Genomic DNA, 26,536 nt, shown 5'->3' on the forward strand with positions numbered 1-26,536 from the left:
TTTGGGCTAAAATCTAAACTTATTTTCTTGGGTCGTTTTGCTCATCATGAAAAAGCATCTTAATTTAAGAATTTTTTATATTTTTACTGAAAACAAGAAAAAAATTAAAATAATTGTTTTCTTGAAAATCATGTTTGCAGTGTTGGTTGAGTTGTTGTCGTGTCAGACCATCCAAACAAACTGCACACTGTTTACTCTCTTCAGGGAATTAACCTACCAGCTAATGCAAACCTGGTGAACAGGAAAGTATTTAACTTCTTAAAATCTTGGACTTAAAATCCACACACACACACTTAAACCTTAAGGTCACTTGTTTAAAGGCAGTATGTTTTCCTCACTGGTGTTTCAATGAAGATCACTTGAACACTTGCAGTAGATTGAAGAAGATCTGAGACCTCAGGAAGTGTTGGATGGTGACAGCTGTGTTTGTGTCTGGACCCCCCCCCATCTCTTTCTGATGCTGATGCTGGTCGGGCGTACATGCCCCCTGGCCCGTACCTATTGACTGACTTTATTAAATAAACGCCTCTGAAATCCTTCCACCAAAGTCTGTCTTTATAGGATTAGACTTGCACAAACAGCTCTCCATCAGGGGTTCCTACAAATTTCCCACCCCGCTTCCATTGAGATGGAGTACCGGTAAGTATTAACGTCACCAAACGGTCAACTAATGGATGTTTCAACAGCTGTGACCCACCGGACTTTCCACCAATGACAAACCTTCCACATGTTGCCATGATGCCCCTCACCATTTATAGACAACCGACCAACACATAACCCAACTAACAAAAGTTTTCAACACCTTGGAATAAGAGTTAATCAGAAGAAGGATGTATTGCTTTTTGGACCTGGTTTAGATGGAACTATACAGACAGCATACAAACCAGTGGAATTAATTTGTGTGGATATTAAGACAGCAGACACAGCTGTGTTTAATAGCTTCTGATAGACTCAGGTAATATAACTTAATTCACTTGTGGTGTATTTCATGACGTTATTTCATAGGATTTGTGTCTTGATACTTTATGTGAGATTTGTTAAGGCATTATCAATTATGTTTTTTACATCCACCAGCATTTTTTAGATAGTTTAGATAAAGTTAATTATTTAATTTATTATTTAATCAACTGGATTGACCTCAATAACAAAATAATTGTATTTCCTCTACTTTAAATCTGAAACTTTAGTTCTTCATGAACACAATGAAGATCCTGCTTGTGTTTCTTCTGGGTCTTCGTCTTGTCATGGTGATGGGGTGAGATGTGTTTCGTTGGCCTTTACATGAACTCTTTAGCAAACACTGGACATGCTTACAACAGGCATCCTGTGCAAAGCACTTAATGTTAAAATGAGAAACTCAAATTTATCATTATAGTTTCATTCTGTGTTTAGTTATTGTTCATTATAGTCTTGTAACTGGTCAAGTTTTGGTTGAACATTTACTTTAGGCATTGGTGTGAGCAGACGTTAGAAGAGAAGGTGGAGAGGATCATCTCACCACGTCTACAGCTGGAGGTTAAATGTGCTGAGGTTTATCAATACAACACTCAAGGTTGGAGATTGGATGTGGACCGAATGCGCCATGAGCATGGCGGTGATGATGGCATTGCGATGTATTACAAAAGTCAGGGTCCCAAAGCATCTTGTTACTTATTCAAGTGAGCAAACACAACATTTACTGTATTGTGTTATACTAAAGACTTTAATATTTAACTGTAAATCTCATAAAACTTTACGAGAACATGCCATATTCCCGACATTTAATAATGTAATAAAAATCTGTTACTGTATAAACATGACATACAGCAATTTACATTTATAACGACACATGCATATAAATGGCAATGGGCTCCAGGGCAAATCCGCAATTGAGATACACCGGAGCTGCCGACTACGAACGTATCCGCTCTGGAGTTTTGATTCTTTTTTCGTGATATTATCACAAATTTCCGTGTTTTTTCATGATCATATAACGAATCCCTGTTTTCGTGTGATTATCACGTGTTGGTTACTTAACTGTTTTGTCTTATTTTCTTACCTTTGTCGCTTCGGTTTAGGCTTAGATTTACATAAAATGACATCCCTACCCAAACCCAACTCTAACCCTAATGCCAGGCGACATATAAAACAATAAATAGTATAAAAAATTTATAAAGTAAACCAATGTATAAAGCGACGATGGTTTAAAAATAGGAAAAAGCAGTTAAGTAGGCTAACCAATACGTGATAATCATACGAAAACAGGAATTCGTTATACGATCACGAAAAAACACGGAAATTCGTGATAATATCATGAAAAAAGAATAAAAAAACACGTGACTATATCACAAAACTTTGTGAGACTGGTTAGTGTTTTCATGAGATTCATCTATTTGTTATCACATAGTTGTTATCTAACAAAACATTTTCATAGTAAAAAATTAATTTGCAGTATTTGACAAATGTATCTCATTAGTTCCTATTGTTTAGATCCATGTGTTTTTTTTTTCAGACTCCCGGAGATTGAGACGGAAATGGTGAACAGAACAGTAAGACAGTGTTGTGAAGGCTGGACCGGGCCACACTGTTCACAGGGTAAGACCTCCTGGCATTGCTCTCTTCCCAGATAGCAGACGACTTTGAGCCAGATCCGCACCGGATCCAAGCCGAAGTCAGCATCTCCAATTCAGATCTGGCCCTGAGTCGTCTGCTGATGATAATATAGTAGATATAGTAGGGTGACCATACGTGCCATTTTTCAAAGGCACGTCCCGGACAGTATTTTGTGTGCGTCCTCCAGAAGTCGCATTTGTTGACCACATACATCATCAAGGTTTATTATTATTCCAGGTTCTACTTCCAAAAAACAACCATTACATTTCATGTTAAGAATGAAATGTGTATGTCTTAATAAAAATATTTAAATTTTGTAAGGGTTTTAACTGAACTGTGAGAAGGAATGACATATGCAGTCGACAAATATGACTTGCGGAGGATGCACCCGAAATCCTGACCTGGCACATATGGTCACTCTAATATAATATGGCTACACTAAATGTCAATGCGTTAAATAAAATCAACACCAAGTGCCACCTTGATGTATAAAGTAATTTCTCGTATAATTCAAATATGACCACACGTTCAGCACATAAACTATAAACATATCAGACAATCTTTTGAACCGTACAGCTGTTGTTTTTCCTGATCTGTGTGTGTCAGGTGTGGGTGCCAGAGGTCAGTGTTTCTCCACATGGACATGTGAAGAGTTTCCAGGTGTTCACAACACTTCTCTCATGGCATTGGAGCAATGTTGTAGTAACCTGTGGGGTTTGAGCTGGAAGAACGCGTCTGATGATACCTGCCTGTCCTGCACATACACACTCTTACCAGGTACATGTTTCTGTGACCAAAGAGTGTAGTTATTACAACATCCAACCAACACCAACATTTAAATTTACAATGAATGAGTTTGTTGGTGTTTGTTAGATTAGTGTGAATTGGCCATGAGAAGTACTAAACTTTTTGTGCATCAGATGTGCAACAGACACATTGATTTAAACGTTCTGTTCCTTCAGACATGAGTTCTCCTCTTATTCGTGGGGGTCTCATCCGAGGTGTCCGGGACCCTCAGGCCTCTGCCACCTGTATGAGTTGGGGCGGATCTCACTATCGCACCTTTGACAGGAAACACTTCCATTTCCAAGGCACCTGCACGTATCTATTGGCTTCATCTACGGATGGGACGTGGACTGTGTATATAAGTTCAGAATGTGACAGCTCAGGTCACTGCAGTAAGGTATATACACACTAATAGTTTTTTCTCATATTTGTTTTAACAGAATGATCATGCAACAAGACCATACAGTATAGTAAGCTCCAAAAAGAATTAAAGCAATCAGTTAAACCAGTGGTTCTCAAACTTTATCTGCATGCGGCCCCCCTTGGGTACAATCCATCCCTTCGTGGCCCCCCAGAAGAAAATGTATGACATTAAACATTCTAAAATGTATAATTTTAATTAAACAAAACATATTAAATTATACAATGTATTGCTGTTGGTTAGTTGCCTTATATTTCTGAGGTTTCATTACACAGAATTTAAATGAATGTATTTTATAAAATGTCATAAAACTGGGGCCCCATCTCAGGGCCCCCAGTTTGAGAACCACTGAGTTAAACATCTTAAAGTGAGTGCTGGAATTAAGGGGGTCTGGGGGGATCCAGGACCCCCCATAAGGCATTATAGGGACCCCCTATAAGATGTCAAAATTATACATAGGGGAGTCGCTCAGATATTTTTATTTTAGTACAGAAAATGCTGACAAACTCAAATAGATGATCAAAGTCAAAGTAATCAAGCAGGTTTTTCTGTGCAAAATAATAACGCGTAGTGTCTATAAAATCATCAATAACCGTATTTTTCTTGTTATAAATTAACGTTTAAAGAATTGTACATAAAGTTTAGTTTTTATCATTTACACCAACAATCACAAATTATATGTCATTTGTCAGTTTATCTTAAATACTTTGACACGCTAAATCTTAAAATTAAATAAGATTGCTGAACTTAGCCGGGACTTCCCAGGCAGGATCACATTTGGGTTTTTTTAGGTTTAGTTATCAAAAATCCTTTTTTGTTAATTCTTTGTGTGAGGTTTGTGCCTTTAAAATTTTATGATGAATCATTTAACGAATGTTTATCCTGCCTTTCATTTTAACTTAAATAAAATAGAGTAAAATACCACATTACCAACATAAATTGGATGCATTTAGGTTTACTTTTTCTTTAATAATTTCATAATTATTGGCAGTGGCATCACTAGGTCCTTTTAAAATTTCTGCCCAGTCCACCTAAAAAAATCTGATTTATTCCACAATTTGTACACAAATTCGTGGTCGCTTTTAAATCCTATTTAAATCTCATATGAAAACGTCAGTGGTCTTCGGCTCCGCTCTGTCATTCGGCAAATATTTCTTTTTTTTTTCCGATCCTGCAGCCATGGATCAAAGTATAGTGTACATTAACTGATGACATCTGCATCTGTGTTGTTCTTTAAAAAGTGATGCCGGAACATTATTTTTTATATATATTTTTGCTATGTCATGTTGCATGGTGGGTACCCCCCATAAGACCTGGTTCAATTCGAGCACTGCTTAAAGTCCCTTACTGCACTAAATTTCATCTCTCTTTAAGTCATGTTTTAATATGAGCATATGTGAATGAGATTTCCCAGCTGTGACAGATGGGAAACATTTACAGTAAAATGTTACATTGACTTTGAAACAGCCAAACCATTCTTCATCGGATGTCTTAGTTTTGTTCCAAAGTTATTGTGAGTTAACAGACGTTCACTTTTATGACCCCAGATATTGAGGTAAATATCATAATCTGGGTGTAGAAATGTATGACTGGTTTCCCAAGACTTTGTTTTCAAAGAAGGATGTAGAGAAACTAAATTACATCTAACTCAACTTTTATATCTAGCCACAGGTTTATTGCCTTATTATTATGTGTTATGTCTCCTAAATTAAATAAACAACAGAACAAATCTTGTTAAACCTTATTGTCTGCTGGCTGTCTGATTAAAAACCCTGACTTCTTGCCAATTTTAATCTTGATGCAGCAAGCAACAGCTGTTTTTCTCTGTTTAACTATAGACCCAATAGACCTACAGTATGCAGCCTGATCTCATGAGAATTTGTATGCATTTTTTTATGAGTTAGCTAATTTGTACGACCGTAAAAACATTTCATTATCATTAAAGAAAATAATAACGTAACCTTGCCCATAACCACAACGTCACAGGGGCAAATTGTACAATTACCCACCTCGTAAAAAACATATGAATTGAATTTGGTTACATGTCGTTTTTGCCAAAATAACTTGTGAGATGTCTGATATTTCATCATGTAAGCAGTGCTCACAAAGTGTTTGTGTGTCATTATTATTTTTGGCCAGTGCTTAGACTAGTGTGACCATACGTGCTATTCTTCCCAGACGCATCCTGGCCAGGATTTCGGTGCATCTTCCGGAAGTCGTATTTGTTGACCGCATATGCCATTCAGTTAAAAACACAATCGTAGTTTAATTCTTACCTTAAAATGTAACAGTTGCCTTTCTGTAATAATAATAATAATCCTCTATGACGTATGTGGTCGACAAATACAACTTCCGGAAGACGCACCCGGAATCCTGGACAGGACGCGTCTATACAATTTTCACTGACAGCACAAATTTTGATTTGTTTTAGCCTCTGGGCTGTGTTTCTACAAACATTACACGTTTATTAAATGCAAATTTGCTTGCTGGGGACCACGTGTTTTAACATAATCAAGACATAAAGCTCTATGAATATTAGAGATGTTGGAATCAAAGTTGATATTAATGATTTTATCATTGTTTTTTTTGAGCTGTGCAACTCTCAGCTGAAGTTGCATTGAGATGTTCATCTTCTGCTCATGTGTTTGATATGTTTAGACTCTCAGGATGATGTTGGGTCTTGGTGTGGTCTTCATCCATAAAGGCAACATGACGGTTAATGGTTTAGTTCTCCCGCAGGGTGAATCTCTTTTCCAAAACGGTATGACCAGCATTGTTCTTTATTTATCGACTAACTTCAGCTATAAATACATAACACTATTTATTATTCATATGGAGATGAAATGAAGAGTTCAGATGCAAAAGCTGCTAAACACATGCTCTCGATACGTCCCAACAGGCATGTGAACGACCTTTAACGTTGAAACATGGTTGAAACAATGGCAGTTGTTTGTTTAACGTTCATTCAATTTGCAAAATCAAAAGGTAATTTAACATTGTTTTAAACTCGTCCTTGATGTTGAATCAACATTGAAATGCCTGCTGGGCATATTTATTAAATACTTGTGCGTCAAATTCGCTTAATACCATCATGGTCATACACACTTAGCAGGTTTTGTATTTGAGCTCTTCAAATGTTCCTCAACCTGTATGGTTGAATGCTCTGTAAGTTGCTTTGGATAAAAGTGTGTGCCAAATGTCTCAATGTAACATAAATGTTCTGCATGTATACTTGTAGAAGATTTTCAGCTGTTTCTTGGATGTTATATAATGATCTCAACAGATCAGTAGAGAGCTTACAGGATCTGGAAAATCGCTTTGTATCTAACAATCCCCCCAAGTGTACAGTATGTGTTTGTGTAGTGTGCACACTGAAATGTGTTTCCTGTCACGTATGTCATAAGGAGTCAGCGTTCACTGGTTGGGCGATTTTGTGTTTGTGGAGAGCGGTTTGGGCGTCCGGGTGAAATTCGACATGGAGAACACGGTGTATGTGACGGTTACCGCTGAACACCAGACGGCCACTCTGGGACTCTGTGGAGTATATAACAATAACCCTGATGGTGAGAACATTAGAGAACGAGTAAACTTTGTAAACTGACACATCACAGTCTGTATGGACAGTTGCAAGATAAAACAGCCTCATGTTTACATAAGCAAAATATATAATCATAACTACCCACAGTCCTTAGCTCAATACAGTGCAGTTTAATATATTTTCTTTTTTATTGCATTGCATGGAAGATGTTTATTGAAGAGATTTTTTCATGCAAACTCTCTTGTAACTCACAGATGACTTCACTACCAGCAGTGGAAGTGTTTCACAATACGCCGCCAGCTTTGGAAACTCATGGCGCGTTCAGGATCAGAAGTCTCAGGTAGATCACAGTTTGGTTTTTTAGGTTTAGTAAGAATTGCATAGAGGAAGCGAGATTCTGTTTTGTTTTGTTATGCCGAAGCTCCTGAAAAGCATTCTGGGAAATACAGTCTGATCTCTCTTCAGCAGATCTGTAATGATGCTGCTGAATTGGGTCACAGCTGCGATCTTACTACTGATGTCGCCCTACGTCGTAATGCAGAGACTGCCTGTCATCGCCTGAAAGAAGCACCGTTCCTACACTGTCATCACCGGGTATGCGATAAAACCCTTTTGTTTATTACAGTTATAAAATGTAGCTGAATATTTTAACCTCATCTGTCTGTGCAGGTGGATCCTGGTCCTTACATAGACACATGCCTCTATCTGTACTGCAGTCTGGGTGCGAGCGAAAGGAACGCGGCGGTCTGCGATACTTTAGCCGGTTACGTGCGCGAGTGTGCGCAGCAACACATCGTAATCAGCTGGAGGGGGGCAGGATTTTGCGGTACGATTCCTATGTTCTGAAAAGTGACTTTTTTAAAGGCGGAGTGCACAATGTTTGGAAGCCAATGTTGATATCTGGGTTAGGTTAGGGTTAGGGTTAGGGTTACACGCCCCTACCCCAATAGAATCTGGACCTTCTTTTGATAGACCCTCCCCACACATACGCAACCCCGGCTAGGATGCCGGTTAGTAGACACGCCCCTTACTGCTGATTGGCTAAAAGTGTGTTTTGGTAGTCGGCCCGACTCCTTTTTCCAAAGCGTTTTTCAAACATTGTGCACCCTGCCTTTAACATTAAATTGTTATAGCAGTAAATTATTATTCGAGAATATTTAGTGAAAATTGTGACACTTAAAAAATAAAAGGTCAGGTTGAGTGCTCTGTTATATACTGCAAGTTTTGCATTCACAATATAGACAGTAACTATAAAGATAAGTACATTACACCAGGATATGATAAGGATAACATTATGCTACGCTTGCACATTGCATTGTTGCAGTCATAACGACTGGTGTAGATGGCCTGCTCTTGCTGGAGTGGTCACGGACCTTCTATAAGCATTGATGGACCACCTATAAAGCAAAAAATATTAAGGGGGTCCTTGTTTTTGTCCTTCAAATTAAAATACCACATGAATATAAAATGCTTGTGTTGCGCTACCACAAAGCTATACTGTCCATTATTTGTCCCAATTTTGCAATAAACAAATCCAAAATATTTCTGTCTGAAATAAACTCTCAAGTGTGCGGTGCGCCTCGCGCTGTTATCTGGAGGAATTGACGGATTTAGATTTAAAATTGGGTTTGAGGCTTTTAAAACCTTCTCAAACTATTATTTCACACTAATTTGAGGGATAAAAAGGGTTAGAGTTTGAGTTTAAAAGGTAATTAAGGGTTTCGTTGATTAAAACGTTGACCAAGGACCAACAAAAATGTTGATCCAGGATCACATCTTACTTTGTGGAAACATAGCCAACCCTATAATGACGGGAGGGGGGGTTAACGGGGGTGGGGCTTAGCTAGGTGACCCCCATAATCTTTAACATACTTTGAACACTTTATGGTTCACAAAGAAACTAAACTAAGGAAAAACAGGCACGTTTGCATACTTCATTTAATATGCTATTATGGCCATATGAGTTTTTTAAAGATCTTCCACCATGATGACCCGTAACTGTGGTCTCTATCCGCAGAGCGTGTGTGTCCCAGCGGTCAGGTGTTTTCTGACTGTGTGACGTCATGTCCCCCCAGCTGCTCGTCTCCTCTCCCGCCTGCATCAGGACAATGCAGAGATGAGTGTGTTGGGGGCTGCGAGTGTCCTCAGGGTCTCTATCTTCACGCCGGTCAGTGCCTGAGACGAGACGACTGTCCGTGTTTCTACAGACGCCACACGTACGGCACAGGAGGCACGATTACACAGAAATGTAACACCTGGTGGGTTGAGCATCGGAAAGGGAAATAGACACGATTGGTTTTGATATCACAGAGGATGGTTCATCTGAAATGAATGTTTAGAGAAGAGTGTGGCTGTCAAACTACAACTACGAAGCATAATAGCAGTTCACACAACCCTACACTCACATTTTCTGTGGCTTTTATATTTTGGGTGTTTATTTGTTAGCGTATGTCGAGCGGGTCAGTGGGAATGTTCTGGAGAGCGGTGTGAAGCTCAGTGTACTGTGACTGGTGGAATGCACATCACAACATTTGATCAGAAGAGATACGGCCTGCAGGGCGGCGACTGTCGCTTTACAGCTGTAGAGGTGATGAACACTTTTATCATCATTGTGTTGTGTTTCATCTCAAGTGTTTATTGTTTGAATGTTGTGTGTGATGTTGTTTAATGATGTTGTGAGGTTTGTAGGATTTTGTAGATAAGAAGCTCACTGTGACCATCAGTGGAGGCTCATGTGCTGGTGGAGGAGCTGATGGATGTCTGAGAGAACTGAGCATCACTGTGCTTCACACAACAGTGATCATTACAGACGCAGGTCATCCATCTGTCCAAATATCCCTTCATCTCTATTCATCCATTCATCCAACCAACCATCCCTCTATCCATCCATTCATCCGTCCAACCATCCCTTTATCTCCATACATCCCTTCATCTTCATCCAACTATCCCTTCATCTCAATTCATCCATCCATCTGTCCAATCATCCCTTCATCTCCATCCATCCAGCCATCTACGCCTTTATTTCTATCCAATGAGCCCTTCATCTCCATCCTATGATCCATTCATCTCCGTCCAACCATCCCTTCATCTCCATCCAATCATCCCTTCATCTCTATTCATCCATCCCTTCATCTGCATCCAACCATCCTTCCATCCATCCATCCGTCCAACCATTCCTTCATCTCCATCCAATGATCCTTTCATCTCCATATAACCATCCCTCCATCCAACCATCCCCATTCCTTCATCCCCATCCCTCTTTTCATTCATCCAACCAACCATGCCTTAACCTCAATCTATCTAATCATCCATCCCTTCATCTCAATCCATCCTTCCATTCTTTTATCCATCCATCCAACCAACCAACCAACCATCCCTTCATCTCAACCCAACCATCCCTTCATACCCATCCCTCTATTCATCCATCTGTCCAACCATGCATTCATCTCCATCTATCTAACCATCCCTTCATCCCTATCCATTATTTTATTAATCCCTTCATCTCCCCCCAACCATCCCTCCATCCCCATCCAACCATCCCTTAATCTCCATCCTTCCATTCATTCATCCATCCAACCATTCCTTCATCTCCATCTATCTAACCATCTAACATCCCTTCATCTCCATCCATCATTTAATGAATCCCTTGATCTCCATCCAACCATTTATCCATCCGTCCAACCATGTCTTCATCTACATCTATCTATCCATCCAACCATCCCTTGATCTTCATCCATTCATCTTTTAATATCCATCCATCAGTCCACTCATCCCTTCATCTCCATCCATCCATCCATCCATCCATCACTTTATCTCCATCCATCATTTTAGTAATCCCTTCATCTCCATTCAACCATCCCTTCATCTCCATCCATCTATCATTTTATTAATCCCTTCATCTCCATCCATCATTTAATGAATCACTTCATCTCTATCCATCCATCTATCCTTTTATCTTTTCACTTCTATATCCCCATCTATCCTGTGTTATCCATTCACTCCTTTATCATCTATCCCTTTATCTCCAGCCAGCCATTCATGCTTTCGTTCATCTCTTTATCTACATCCATTCTTCTTTTATCAGTCCACCCATCCCTTCATGTCCACCCACTGCTTTATCGGCACGCATCCAGCCACGTCTTTCCTCATTTTCTTTATCCCTCAAACCATCATATTTAAAAATTGCATTACATATATCTCCATCATCTTTGTCTTTCCATCCTTTCCCTCTCTGTCTCTTTCTCTCTGTCTCACTGACCATGAGCTCTTGTGGTTTCAGGTTCGGTGATGGTGAATGGTCAGAGGGAGATGTTGCCAGTCATAACAGGTGATCTGATGGTCAGAAAAGCTTCCTCTAGTTTTCTAGTAGTTCAGGCATTTGGAGCTCAATTGATGTGGTATCTGGATGGTCCTCTGCTCTTCATCACCCTACAACCTGGCTTTGCTCATAAGGTACCATTAAGACTGCTACAGTAGAAATGTAAAACGACTTTTCTGTTTAAGTCTGTTCACTGGTAATTCTTTGATTAATTGAAATAGGCATTTGTGTAGTTTGTATACATATTGTGCATAATAATGTTTAATTGCGGCGGCAGGTTCGAGGGTTATGTGGCACTCTGACCTGGAGTCAACATGATGACTTCACCACACCTGAAGGTGATGTAGAAAACAGCGTTCCCTCTTTTGCCGACAAGTTCAGCATAGGGTCATGCCCTGTAACCTCAGCCATGACCTCTGACCCCTGTGGGACGTATACTCAGCGCAGACAGTACGCAGAGAGCGTTTGCTCTGTTATCCAGAGCTCGGTGTTTCAGGTTAGCGTGCTGTGATTATGTATTTCATAAAAAAACTCTATGTCCCTCTAGTGCACCTTTACAACGACGTGTCCTCTGTTTTGCAGCCATGTCATGATGTGGTGGACAGAGAGTCGTACCTGCGTCTGTGTTTAAGTGAGGTGTGCAGCTGCGGCCCCCTGAAGTCCTGCCAGTGCACTGTCCTCACTGCCTACGCCCGTCAGTGTGCCCAGGAGGGGGCGCCGGTGAGCTGGAGAAATCGCACCTTCTGCCGTAAGTCACAGTGTTATCTCATCTATTCACTATTTCATTTATTTATCTTGTTATATGCTATGGTTTGCTGAAATTGCATTAAATGTAGCAAAGTTTTAACACCCAAAGAAGTGCTGTTTTGACTCTGAATGACTTCTCTCGTGCCAGCGGTGCAGTGTTCAGGTGGACAGGTATATAAGGAATGTGGGCATCCATGCGGAGCTTCTTGTTCTGATCTGTGGCGAGGTTGGAGCTGTGAGGATGAGGATGGCAGGAACTGTGTGCCAGGGTGTCAATGCCCGGACGGACTGGCACAAGACAGTGAGGGTCAATGTGTTCCCGTTGACATGTGTCCATGCATGCATGGAGACAAACTCCACCCTGCAGGAACTACCATACAGAAGAACTGCAACAGCTGGTGGGTATCTCATTCATAGTAGTGATATGAAGCTGTAGGGGTTAAATCTCAGTCAAAAGTATTCATGCAGAATTTGTATATATTCTATTATTTGGTCTTCACAATCAAAGCTGTCAGTAGACGTGAAATATATTTATTTTTTCTTTAGTCACGTAGGAAGATAAAACAAGAATAATTGTGTCGATAGTGTCAGTGGTTTAATGGGATTTATGGTGGTGTTGTGATAAGCTTTCTACTTTATGAGACTTTATGGTGCTTCAGATTGATTTTTATCATCTGCACTTTGGTGACCTATCATCAAAGGAGAAAATGTTCTTTGTACTCAAATGCATTTATGTGTGCCAAAGGTAAATCTTTGATAAATCACAGACTAACAAAAGGGAACAGATCGAGTCATACTACAGGCGTTTCTTATATTTGCCTACTAATGTAATATTCATTGCTCTTGCAATACTCAGCAGGACATTGCGATGGGATATTCTGTATAGTTTTTAGCATGTTCTTATATGTGACCACAAAACCAGTCGTAAGTCCCACAATTTGTAGCAATAGCCACCAATACATTGTATGGGTCCAAATTATTGATTTTTCTCTTATGCCAAAAATCATTAGGATATTAAGTACAGCTCATGTTCCATGAAGATATTTTGTAAATTTCACGATATCATGAGTAATATGTGTTGCTAAGGACTTCATTTGGATAACTTTAAGGACAATTTTCTCAATATTTGGATTTTTGCACCCTCAGATTACAGATTTTCAAATAGTTGTATCTCGGCCAAATGTTGTACTATCCTAACAAACCAAACATCAATAGAAAGCTTATTTATTCATCTTTTTTTAATAAATTTGAATATATTAAAAAAATTGACTCTTATGACCAGGGTCACATATAATATGGAGTGGTTGCCAGACTGTTCTGGCTTGTTTGGTTGCTTAAGGTCCACATCGTGCTACCTTCTATAGTAGGGCTGCATGATATTACAGAAAAGTGCTTATATGAAAACTTGTTAAATAATAAAATATGCAATACAATAAGCAACGGGTAGCAGAAATAAATAGGTCTGCACACGAAGGTTCCGCTGCATGTTGCGTCCTGATCACACTGTCGGTGCTTATTTCTGCAATAACAACCTGCTGCCGCTTATTACACGACTATTTACCTCATGAGTAAGGTAAGAAGCATTAAATATTGATTTGAAATATTTTATTTGCTCATTTTTGATGAATGCAGACCTTCCGCAAAGAAAATATATTGGGTTACATATGTAAGGGAACAAGTACTTCTACTAATAGAAGTACTATGAAAAGTTGCCTGTATCCATTTTTGTGTCTTTAAACGCTCGTGTTTTGGGGTCGACAGCTTATAAAAACGTATTTACAGATTAAACTTAAAAACAGAATAATACCTAAAAGCTGCTGTGTGAAAAGGTGTACATCTAACACGCCAAAAAAATTAATAAATACGTTTTTATAAGCTGTCGACTTCAAAAAACGAGCGTTTAGACACAGAAATGGAAACAGGCAACTTTTCATAGTACTCCTATTAGTAAAACTGCGTATAAAAACTTATTTCTGGGTTCTTTGGCTTGTTAGCTGTACATATTGTCACAAAGCAGCTTTTAGGCATTATTCAGTTTTTTGTTATAAGCCAGAAATGACAAGGAGGCGGCCTTTTGCAATACAAAGTCAATGGAGACTGTTGGATTGCTTTCCCCACCGGTGGGCGTGGTTTTCAGGTTGTGGCGCGCTGCGCTCTGTCTCTATAGAATCTGGACCTTCTGTTGATAGACCCGCCCCACACATACGCAACCCGGCATTTGATTTGATTTGATTGGCTATAAGTGTGTTTTGGAAGTCGGCCCGTCTCCTTTTCCAACGCGTTTTTCAAACATCGTGGACTCCGCCTTTAAACTGTTCCTGTCAAAATGATTTGCAGCCGTGTGTTTTTAGTTTTGAGCAGTTGTTTTTTCATTATAATAAAACAGTACATTGAAAATTGCATAATCATGTTTCACTTTTTCTTTGAAAAAAATGCATCGCTCTTACTATTCTTTCTACATCTGTATCAACCTAAAACTTTGCCTACACGTACAATACATTTGTGAAGTTGTAAAATCATTTATCATGGATTAGCTGGAAATAACTGGGAATTTGTGATTTTCATGTCTGGATGATAAAGCAATGGGTGCTTGACTAAATACATCAGAAGCAGCTTACACACTAATAAACTGCTCCAACAAATGTAATGGTGCAACGTTTCTGATGAAGACCTGATGATCGAAACGTTGCACCATTAAATTTATTGAAGCAGTTTATCAGTGTGCAGGCCTCTCTCTTTTTTTTTTTTTTTTTTTTTGATTATTTGTTGCCCAGCACCTGTACCCTAACGGTTTTTTGTTTTTTTTGGATGTGCAGTCCTCCTCACTAGCTTTTGCTTGACTAAATACATCACATCAGAAGAATTGTTGGCACACAAAGCTCCAAAAGTATCATTTTTTGCCATGGACAGAGTCTACGATTAAAAAGCTTTGGAGCTTCTTATACAGACCTTGTTTGATATTATTCTGATCTCCATGTCTGGAAATGAAGGTGTAGGTTTGCACATAATGTACGTGATCATGGGTTGTGTGTTTCACACGTGCCATCGTGTCTGAAGTTTAAGGCGGCGTGAGATATCTGATGAAGTCACTCTATGACCCGTGAGCTGCTTTCTCGGGATAGGTGGATTTCATTGCATGTCTTGCACCTCACACCAGCCGGACAAACATCTGTGAACTATTAGCACACACACATGTGTTTTTATAGAGTTTATTGGAGTTTATTTTATTTTGTTTAGTGGAATTTGGATCCGAAGTATTATGAAACATAGATTGCTTCATCTGTGGTGATGTTTGCCATTGCACAAGACAGCAGTTATCCTCCATCCATAAACTTGTCATATTTACACTCACATCATTCAGTAACACATAAGACTTTAGTATCTGAGGAAAAGGTTGTAAGCATATAATAACATTGACCTGGCAATAAACAGGAACATCTTGGTAACTGTACAGCAGCATGCTAAGAATGATCTAGAACAATGCAAAATGCAACCTCTTAGCAACTACCCAAAACTCTCTATCTCTCTTTGGTTGTGTAGCGTGTGTGCACGTGGCGTGTGGACCTGCACAGATCTAACCTGTCCTGAGGTCAGTCAATGTCCAGGGTCTCTCATCTTCTCTCCTCACTCATGTTTGAGAACATGGTCCAGTCCAAACTCTCCTCTAGATGTCTGCACCGAACCCATCCACGGCTGCGTCTGCCCTGAAGGGACCGTGCTGCTGGTACGTCATCTGTCAATCAGCGCATGCAATGCTAAACATTATTTGATTGGCTCACACAGCATAACAGACCAATCATATGTTCTGTGAGTCTTTCATGTTGTTTTATCTGTGGTTTTGTGTTGACAGGATGATAAATGTGTGACGCCTGATGAATGTCCGTGTCACCATAACGGCAAACTGTATTTCACCAATGACACCATCTCTAAAGACTGCAACACATGGTGATTTAACAGCATTTTGGATTCAATGTCTATAATAAAAAAGTATTGATTTAGCATTTTTAATCTATCAGAAATAAGTTAATGTTTTTCTGTGAATGTCTCTCACAGCGTCTGTCGAGATCAGCGTTGGCACTGCGGTCAGCTGTTATGTGCGGGTACCTGCGTGGCCACGGGTGATCCTCATTACATCAGTTTTGACGGGCGTTACTTCTCTTTCCTGGGCGACTGTGAGTATGTGCTGGCCCAAGAGACGAACGGTCTGTTCAGCGTGACTGCTGAGAACGTTCCCTGCGGGAGCACAGGGGTCACCTGCACGAAATCTGTCACGCTAACTGTCGGCAACACGGCCATTCACCTGCTCAGAGGTAAAACACATTTAATTCTCACACAAGCCATTTAAAACATTAATGTGGCAACACATTAATTGAAGTATAGTTTAAAAGTATATTTTGCATCATTTATTTTACTCATAAAAAAGGAAAAAAGCATAATGTCTAATCAGATATAAGGACAGGTGTTGCATAACATATTGGATCATGTTGGAATGCAAGTTTTATCATATTTTTAAATTCAATGCACCATAAATGTGACAGAAACAGGGTTTCCATCAGACTGATTTTATGGGCATTTTAAAGTATAGCATAACACACGAATAATGGAAGCGCCAAACTTATTCTAACGCTCGCTTGAGGTGTTTTTTGACTTAAGCAAATACGATGCGAATAACGGGAGATGAAATGCAATTCTGACATAGTGAACATTAAACCCATGTGACTGATCGTCTAGCTGTTTCCGCTGTCATTGTCTTTCCTATATACTGTATGGGGCTTGACGTCATTGCAATGCCCTTGCTGCTCGTGCCTGCATAAAAAATTCTGCATTCCTTCTTTTGGGCACAGAATTCAGTTTGAGAATTACAGGCGGCACTGCTAGTAAATTTATAACTTGCCCAATCGTAACTAAATGCAGTCCTATCTCCATTTCTAAGCATGCGTTTTTTACTGTTGGTTTCCAATACCACTGTCATTCACTCAAACAACTTGATGGAAAAGCACCTAATTTGCATTTGTTTGTTTTTCTTTTTTTTGCGAATTTTGAAAAGATTAGCTTCACGTTTGGATGGAAACCCAGCAAGAGACAAATCATTGTCAAGCCTTACTTTCTTTCAATCAGACTCTAATGTTCATGTAAAACATAAATGATGTGCAATATTTTGTTTTGATTCTTGTGTTTACTTGTCCTGTTGTCTCAGGTAAAGCTGTGACTGTAAATGGTATTCCAGTGACTCTTCCGAAGTCATATTCTGGCAGTGGATTGGTTCTGGAGCGGATCGGGATGTTTGTGTCTCTCACCTCTCGACTCGGAGTCACTCTGCTTTGGGATGGAGGTACGTACATTAACTCTTTCCCTGCCATTGACGAATTATCTCGTCAATGCCAATTATGATTGTTTACGGCAATCCATATTTCCGCTCTTATCCAGTAGGTGGCACACTTACACTCACTTACTGAAGCATCCCATCATCCAAAAACAGTAAAAACGCTGTGTATGTTTTATAATCATTTTGAATCTGATCTCTATCAAAAGTCCTTCACAAAAATGCAATTATCTCAGCTTTTTGCTAAATTTTTTTTATTTTTTAAGAAACCTACCTATATTTGAGAGGTGATAAAAGAGAACAAATGAAAATAGAATGAAATTTGTTTTTGTTTGTTTGAAAGCAGAGGGTCTGTTCTTTCATTTGACATATTGTATGTTTAGGAAGAACATTTTCTGGAAGGCATTAAACTTTTGTGAAAATTATAAAAAATGCTATCTCTGACTGGCAACTTTTTAAAAAGAGTTAAAGAGTTAACAAGCTCATCTACACAGTTTGATATATTATCTTGTTTTTAAATGTTCCATGCCTTTCATTTATTTGGTAAATATGACTTTAAAGCTATTTGTTAATTGGAATTATAAAAATAAAACACATTTCAGGTATGCGCCTCTATGTGCGACTGATGCCACATTTGCGTAGCCGAGTTGGAGGATTATGTGGAAACTTTGATGGTGATGCAGAAAATGACTTCACTACGAGACAAGGCATCATGGAGTCAACTCCAGAACTGTTTGGAAACTCCTGGAAAGTCAGTCCTTCCTGTCCTGATGTCACGGACCAGGACCTCCGGGACCCCTGCATTGTAAGCACCCTTCTTAGCCTATATCATAAGTACAACATCTTAACTAGAGTCTAAAACTAGCGATGATACACTGCAAAAAAAAAAGTAAGTGTATTTTTTTCTTAGACAATTCAAGAAAATTTCAAGAAAATGTCTTACCCCTTTGGCAGATTATTTTTCTGATTTAAGCACAATTTTTGTCCAAGCACTACACTTTTTCTTAGGTCATTTTGCTCATTTAAAATATTTCCTGTTTTAAGAATTTTTAGATATTTGTACAGAAAACAAGACAAAAATACAAAGTAAGAAAGTCATTTTTTGCAGTGAAGTAACTACAGTAACTTTAATCTTTCCAATAAGTTGATTTAAAAAATACAGTAACCTCAGAAATGCTGTAATTGCATACTGTATTAAAGCAGAATAACTTTTACTAGTGCATTACTGCATTTCTAGCTATTATACTGACATTTTTAAATATCATTTGTTTAACCCTGTAGATCAACCCTCACAGGGTAACATGGGCGAAGAAAAAATGTGCCGTGATTGGTCAGGAGATCTTTAGCCCGTGTCACGCAGAGGTGCCGTTCCAGATCTACTACGACTGGTGTGTTTTTGATGCCTGTGGGTAAGAAACACCTTCTCTTTTTCTCAATCAAAGTTTTATCAAGATATATGTTTATAATTTACTATGTTGATATCTACATATTGAAGATGAAGTATTGTGCATATATGCTTTATGTTTTGTATTTGCAATTTCTAGATATTCTCACAAGCAGCAGTTTGTTCATTGTTGTCAACATTGAGTTTAAAAAGCACAAAAGTCAAGTGTTTGTAAGAGTTGTTTATTTTGTGTTTTTCAGCTGTGATTCAGGAGGAGACTGTGAATGTCTGTGTACAGCGATCTCTGCGTATGCTGAGGAGTGTAACCGCAGAGGAGTTTATATACGCTGGAGGTCACAGGGACTCTGTCGTAAGTCTCTCTGTTCTTAACATTTAATTTGTTAGGTTTGTATTATTTGGTGTGAAATATTGTCTCTTTTCAGCTCTTCAGTGTGAGAATGGATTGGTGTATGAGGCCTGTGGTCCTGCCTGTTCTCCTTCATGTCCCAGTTCTCCTCCAAACCCTCAAACTCTCTGTAATGCGCTCTCATGTGTAGAGGGCTGCTTCTGTCCTCACGGCACCGTACGGCACGGTAAGTTTGGTGTATGTGTATATTTAACTTCATTTAAAGGATAGTAGATGCTGTTTTGCTGAACATAAAAGAAGGTATTTTGAAAAATGTTTGTAATCAAGCAGATCTGGGGCACTATTCAAGGAAAAATAATACTAGTGAATGGTGACCCTGATCTGTTTGGTTACAAACATGTTTGTGTTAAGTCGAACAAAGAAGTGTATACAGGTTTAAAACATGAGGGCGAGAATTTAACAGAATTAAAATTTTTCAGTGAACTATCCCTTGAAATACATTTTTAATGGTCTACACTGCAAAAAAATGACAACAAAAAATTACTTAGTATTTTTGTCTTGTTTTCAGTACAAATATCTAATTTTTTTAAATCAAGATGCATTTTTTTGATAAGCAAGTATAGTAGTTTAGTTTAGTAATAGAGTAGTTTTCCCATACAGCAAAAAAAGAAAGAAATTCTTTGGCCAAAAGTATGTTATGCTAAATACATTTTGTAGAAATTAAAGCTTAATTAAATATATTTTTGCATTTGAAAATTCAACATATATTTCAAAATGTATTTCAGAAATACATACACTGCAAAAAAATGATTTTCAAGAAAACAAATTCTATTTTTGTCTTGTTTTCAGTAAAAATATCTAAAAATTCTTAAATTAAGATTAAATTCTTAAATTAAATTAAATTCTTTTTCTTGATGAGCAAAACGACCCCAATACTGACTAACCCTAACCCAAGAAAATAAGTTTAGTTTTTAGACATTTTTTTGGTTACACTTTATTTTAAGGCGTCACTGTTACATTGCAATTATATATTTAAGTACTAAGTAATAATCATCAACAACATACTTACTGTAGGGTTGGGGTTAGGGTTTGGTTTAGGATTAGTTGCATGTAATTATGCATAACCCTAACCCTAACTGTTATTACTATAATAATTACATGTAACATGTTTAACAAAGACACCATAAAATAAAGTGTTACCCGTTTTTCATAACATTTTTCTTGAACCTAAATTTAAATTTTACATTTTAATTAAAATGTTTTCTGCTTTCCCCATTGGCAGATTTTTTTTTTTTTTTTTGCTTGTTTTATGCACAAAATCACTTAAATTTTATATGTTTGGTCTATAAACTAGACTTTTTTTTCTTGAGTCGTTTTGCTTGTCAAGAAAAAGCATCTTAATTTAAGATTTTTTTGATATTTTTGCTGAAAACCAGACAAAAATATTAAGATCATGAAAATAATTTTTCGCAGTGTATGAACAAATACATGCAAATGTACCTACGAAAATTATTCTAGTTTTTAGACAAAAAAATATAAAATTTAAGCAAATTTGTGCAAGCAAAAATATCTGCCAATGGGGTGAGAAGATTTTTCTTGAATTAGGTGTTTAAGAAAAAAGTAAACTTATTTTGAGATTTTTTTTACCCCATTGGCAGATATTTTTGTTTGTTTTAAGCACAAATTCACTTAAATTTTATATTTTTCGTCTAAACTAGATTTGTTTTCTTAGGTCATTTTGCTCATTGAGAAAATGCATATTGATTTAAGAATTTTTTTATATTTTTACTGAAAACAGGACAAAAATACTAAGCAAAAACATAATTTTTTGCAGTGTTATTTTTAAAATATATTTCAAAAAATGGCCAAAAAATATATTGGTGAAAAATATTTTTTTTGTATACATATTTAAAATATATTTCAGCACATATTTTTTGGCCATTTTTGTATGTTTTTAAATATATTTAAAATTATATTTGAAAATATATTTTTTGCCATATGGGTTTAGACAAAAAAAATGTACAATATAAGTGAATCTGTGCTTAAAACAAACAAAAAATCTGCCAATGGGGTAAGCAAATTTTTCTAGAATTTTTCATGAATTTAGTGTTTAAAAAAAATGTTCAAGATTTTTTGCTTACCCCATTAGCAGATTTTTTTGCTTGTTTCAAGCACAAAATCACTTAAATTAAAATAACTTATACATGCCTTACTAAAGACATTACTCGTCTTGCCATTATAGCCGCGTAGAGTCAATTGCTTAAAGTTATTGTGTTAGTGATTTTAGTCTCTATCTGCAGGTGATTCTTGTATCCCTGAGGCTCAGTGTCCGTGCGAGTGGGACGGGTCTTTGTTTCCTGCGGGAGCGACTGTTGTTCAACACTGTCAGAACTGGTGAGTTTGGATGAGAGTTTGGTTCCTGATTTTTGGGTATGTCACACAACCTGTTCATGCTGGTGTCCACCTGAAGTTGCTTTGATTGCATGTTTAAACTTCCATGTTTATATCACCCTTAATAACACAACAATAATCATTCGGTTGGGTACTTGCACTCATAGTTTGTTGTGTTTTGTAGCTCATGCTTTGATGGGAGGTGGCATTGCGTTGGTTCTCCATGTTCTCCTCCGTCGCCCTGCAAGGACTCTGAGTTCCTGTGCTCAGGTGGATCTCAGCGTTGTATTCCGGCTCTCTGGCTCTGTGATAACGAAGACGACTGCGGTGATGGCTCTGATGAGATCTGTCCGTCCACGTGTGCTCCGGGTCACTTCCGCTGTTCCGCAGGCCCTTGCTTACCCCTGGAGCTCAGATGTAACGGACACCCCGATTGTGCCGACCAATCGGACGAGGACTTCTGTGCCCCGGGATCACCTGTACCTGCCTGCCCAGCCGGAGAGTTCAGTTGTGCCAACGGCCGCTGTTTACCAGCGAGGAAAATCTGTGATGGGAAGCTGGATTGTGGATTTGCAGACGATTCTGATGAGCATGGTATGTTTGTTTGCAGTCAGAATAGCTGGTGATATAGGAGTAGTTCACAGAAATGACATGTTAATATTATTCCACCCTTTAAATCAAACGGGGGACCTGCCCGCAAGCAGGACTCTGGCACACATGTGCATACCACCTGAAATCCTTACCAGATCTTAATTCATGTTGTATTGATGTTACAGACTGCGGCGTGCTGTGTAGACAGGATGAGTTTCGCTGTTCGTTGGGTCGCTGTGTCCTCTATCTTCATCGCTGTGATGGTCACGATGACTGTGGAGATTATAGTGATGAGAGAGGTTGTGTGTGTTCACTTGGAGAGTTTCAATGTCCCAATGATCAGTGTGTACCTGCAGACCGAGTCTGTGATGGCCATAGAGACTGTCCATCCGGCATCGATGAGCTCATCTGTCCTGTTAAAGGTACAACACATTGATATTGGACTCTCATGAGTTCTTTTCAGATGAGATAAGGGCTGATAACGTCTCGGTTCTGTGTCTTGATATCAGGGTGCAGTCAGTATGAATTCGGATGTACGAGCGGTCAGTGCGTCCCGCTGGCCTGGCGCTGTGACGGTGAGACGGACTGTCTGGACGGGACTGATGAGAAGCACTGTTCCCGCACGTGCCAACCTGACCAGTTTCTCTGTCATACTGGAGACCAGTGTATCCAACACCAGCAGCTGTGCGATGGGACGCCAAACTGCAAAGATGCTTCAGACGAGAGCGTGGACAACTGCGGTATGGGACATACACGTTCTTTCAAGCTATTGAGCATTGTGGTTGATCTTTGAGTGTTTGGGAAGGTTGAAGATTTATTCAGGATGTGCTGTGGAGGTCTCAGATCATTTAAGACCCAAACCTGACGCAGGATCTGGTTTCTTCTATCTCTGATGTACAGTAACAGATCTTCTGCAGGATAAATGAACACATCTGCCTTGCCTGTATTCAAACTTGTTTATATCAGTGGAAGTCATTAGCCAGATGTCTCAATTATTCTCATGTCTCCCACAGTCTCTAAGAGGATGTTTATATCAGACAGGCCCTCTATCATCACAGTCAAGTCAAAGGTTATCATGTGTTTTTTTTTTTTAATGGATTTATTTTCTGCAGGTTCCACACGGATTCCTCCGTGTCCGGATAGCTTCTCCTGTGATAACCGCACATGCGTCAATGCTTCACGTGTGTGTAATGGGATCCCTGACTGCCCCAAAGGAGAGGACGAGATTTTGTGTGGTAAGTTTACAGTATGCTACACTGATCTTTTCTTTTATGAGCTTTTTTATGTGCATAAGATTCAGATGTGTTAATGTTTAAAATATCAAAGCTAAAGAAGAGAGAGATTAATGTTTATGTCTATATTGCACATATACTGGTGCCTTTGTGTTATCCTTCACTAAGCATGCGTACACACAAATTTGTCGACAAATGCTACTTCCGCACCAGAAATCTTGTGTCCGGGAAAAACTGCACGTATGGTCACCTTACAAACTGCTCTAAACTTTTCTATGGACAAGCGCTGGGGCGTTGGAAAGCACTTATATGGAGCTGGTTTTGGCGTGTATTATGTGAATTTCCAACCTCGTGCCCAGCATGTAGTATGTAGTGAATTATGCAGACAGTTCAAATGTACGTATAAACCCATTTGGCAAAAAATATATATTTTCAAATATACAAAAAGTGGCCAAAAAATGTATGTATTAAAATGTATTTACAAAAATGTGTTTTCACCAATATGGCCATTTTTTATATATTTTGAAATATATTTGAAAAAGAAATATATTTTAACTCATTCCAAGTCATTTTTTCTATGCTTATAAACTCTTAAATAATGGTTATTTTTCTTCAAAAATATTTTTTTTAGCAAAAAGCTGAAATAATTGCATTTTTGTGAAGGGATTTTGTTAGAGGTCAGATTCAGAATAATTATCAAAACATACACAGAGTGTAAAGTTAGTAAATAATTTTTTGCTTCAGTTTTTAATAAATTGTATAATTGGGAAAGTGCACATTAGTGGATTAGTGGATATTTGCGGTTTTACAGATTACCATAAAACTCATCAGGAACATGTTTCTTCATGCAAAAACTTTACATGTTACAAACCTGTAAACATAAGGTTTAAAAAGATTAAAATTAAATATATTTTCAACTGCAATAAAAAATATACATAATTTTATATTTTATACATATACATATACATTTTATACAAACTTTTGTCATATGGGTTGTAAAATTAGAAATGCATTTGTTGCACTGAAATACATTTTGAAATATATGTTAATATATGAAGATTAAAACGAAATATATTTTCAAATTCAAAAATATATTTACTTTCTACAAAATGTATTTAGCATGTATTTAAAACATATTTTTGGTCAAAGAAATTTTTTTTTTTTGCCATATGAATACCAAAAATGTACACAATTATTAGTGAATGAGACCCAGTGTGTTTAAGATTTTGTGCTCTGGTTGCATGTGACCTTTCAATATTATATATATTTTTATTGTCTTGACAGTTTGATCATAAAAAGAAACCACTGCTGTAATTACTCTTTTATTTACATCACACTGGAGTCTTGCATTGCATTGTGGGATGCATCTCATGCTCTTATGCACATTTTTACATTTTGCACAGAAAATTATCACATAGTGCACAGTATATATTTCTGAACACAGCCGAGGTTGCATATATTTTTACTCTTTTGTCTTTTTCTCTCTTCAGATAAACTCAGACCCACCGCAGCGCCACCTAGTGAAGGAAACACAAGTGTTGTCTGTCCAGAGTTCACCTGTGCTGACGGATCATGTGTTCCCTTCAGTGCGGTACTGATACACAAATGTTCCGTTCAAATTCAACATGATCTCACAAAGTTCCGTGGGATAGTAACGGAATTTTGTACTAATTTTTCCGTGGCATTCTCACGGATCTCCGCATTTTTCCGTGGCCCTGCTACGGACTGTCTTTTTCCGTGGCATTCTCACGGATTGGTTACTCAACTGCTTTTTCCTATTTTCAAACCATTTTCGCTTCGGTTTAGGGTTAGATTTGGTGTTTGCGTTAGTATGTCACTTTAACTATTGGTTTATACTATTTTTTCTGATTTATTCTTTTATATTTTCTAAACTTTAAACAATTGTTGCCTGGCGTTGGGGTTAGAGTTGGGTTTGGGTAGGGATGTCATTTCATGTAAATCTAACCCTAAACCGAAGCAAAAATGGTAAGAAAATAGGACAAAACAGTTGAGTAACCAATCCGTGAGAATGCCACGGAAAATGACAGTCCGTAGCAGGGCCACGGAAAAATGCAGAGATCCGTGAGAATGCCATGGAAAAATGAGGACAAATTTCCGTGACTATGCCACGGAAATTCGTGAGATCAGGTTGTTCAAATTACAATAGATCAAAAGTACTTAGCCTGTTTTGTGTAATACTGCTACAATGTGGCAGACGATTTAATCCAAAGTGACTAATGCTCTACCACTGAGCTATACAGGAGCACCTGGTGGATATGTCCTGGTTGCATTGTAATACAGTGGTAGCCTTTGATGTGCTTTGGTGTTTGTAACAAGTATATAAATGCTACTTAAAATTGCAAAAACAAAAATTAATCTTAATAATACATGTAGAGTAGCTGCCGTTATAGATGTGTATCTTTCTCTGTTGTTGTAGTTATGTAATGGTATAGCAGACTGTCCAGCTGCGGGTCCGTCAGATGAGCAGGACTGTGGTAACTGGGGCTCCTGGGGGCCGTGGAGTTCCTGCAGCAATAGCTGTGGAGCCGGGACCAAGAGCCGACAGAGACGCTGCACTCCAGAGGATTCAGACAGATACTGTAGAGGCGAGAGCATCCAGAGACAGCAGTGTTACTCTACAGCCTGTCCAGGTAAACAATACTATATGGGAACACGTATATGAAATGTTCAACATTACTGTGATAACACACACCATATTGCCTTGAAAATATGAAATGTTTTCATAAAAATGCCTTTCAATAAACAATAGCTGGGTTTTCATCACCCCGATTTGATGCACATTTTGAAGTATCGCATAAGAAATGAGTGATGGGAACACCAAATTT

General features: G+C 38.3%; 1 protein-coding gene across 2 annotated transcripts in view; it reads left to right on the plus strand.

Moving 5' to 3' along the window:
* The first annotated feature begins 1,191 nt into the window (after positions 1 to 1,191).
* sspo (SCO-spondin) overlaps positions 1,192 to 26,536 on the plus strand; it is a 91,038-nt gene continuing 65,693 nt past the window's right edge. Inside the window, exons 1-32 of one of the 2 annotated variants that reach the window (XM_073864044.1) lie at positions 1,192 to 1,255; positions 1,449 to 1,658; positions 2,492 to 2,574; positions 3,199 to 3,369; positions 3,555 to 3,775; positions 6,458 to 6,560; positions 7,204 to 7,362; positions 7,592 to 7,677; positions 7,803 to 7,931; positions 8,007 to 8,163; positions 9,355 to 9,595; positions 9,783 to 9,924; positions 10,026 to 10,152; positions 11,617 to 11,789; positions 11,933 to 12,151; positions 12,238 to 12,403; positions 12,551 to 12,800; positions 15,943 to 16,126; positions 16,253 to 16,347; positions 16,456 to 16,712; positions 17,600 to 17,734; positions 18,328 to 18,530; positions 19,007 to 19,134; positions 19,370 to 19,479; positions 19,553 to 19,702; positions 21,777 to 21,870; positions 22,052 to 22,461; positions 22,644 to 22,880; positions 22,968 to 23,198; positions 23,571 to 23,693; positions 25,181 to 25,281; positions 26,128 to 26,341. In XM_073864044.1, coding sequence (XP_073720145.1) covers positions 1,194 to 1,255; positions 1,449 to 1,658; positions 2,492 to 2,574; positions 3,199 to 3,369; positions 3,555 to 3,775; positions 6,458 to 6,560; positions 7,204 to 7,362; positions 7,592 to 7,677; positions 7,803 to 7,931; positions 8,007 to 8,163; positions 9,355 to 9,595; positions 9,783 to 9,924; positions 10,026 to 10,152; positions 11,617 to 11,789; positions 11,933 to 12,151; positions 12,238 to 12,403; positions 12,551 to 12,800; positions 15,943 to 16,126; positions 16,253 to 16,347; positions 16,456 to 16,712; positions 17,600 to 17,734; positions 18,328 to 18,530; positions 19,007 to 19,134; positions 19,370 to 19,479; positions 19,553 to 19,702; positions 21,777 to 21,870; positions 22,052 to 22,461; positions 22,644 to 22,880; positions 22,968 to 23,198; positions 23,571 to 23,693; positions 25,181 to 25,281; positions 26,128 to 26,341 — 5,371 coding nt within the window. In that variant the 5' untranslated portion in view covers positions 1,192 to 1,193. The remainder of the gene's footprint in view (positions 1,256 to 1,448; positions 1,659 to 2,491; positions 2,575 to 3,198; positions 3,370 to 3,554; positions 3,776 to 6,457; positions 6,561 to 7,203; positions 7,363 to 7,591; positions 7,678 to 7,802; positions 7,932 to 8,006; positions 8,164 to 9,354; positions 9,596 to 9,782; positions 9,925 to 10,025; positions 10,153 to 11,616; positions 11,790 to 11,932; positions 12,152 to 12,237; positions 12,404 to 12,550; positions 12,801 to 15,942; positions 16,127 to 16,252; positions 16,348 to 16,455; positions 16,713 to 17,599; positions 17,735 to 18,327; positions 18,531 to 19,006; positions 19,135 to 19,369; positions 19,480 to 19,552; positions 19,703 to 21,776; positions 21,871 to 22,051; positions 22,462 to 22,643; positions 22,881 to 22,967; positions 23,199 to 23,570; positions 23,694 to 25,180; positions 25,282 to 26,127; positions 26,342 to 26,536) is intronic. The other variant, XM_073864045.1, reaches the window with a different exon arrangement.

This window comes from Misgurnus anguillicaudatus, chromosome 25 (genome assembly GCF_027580225.2).
Source record: "Misgurnus anguillicaudatus chromosome 25, ASM2758022v2, whole genome shotgun sequence".
NCBI lineage: Eukaryota > Metazoa > Chordata > Actinopteri > Cypriniformes > Cobitidae > Misgurnus > Misgurnus anguillicaudatus.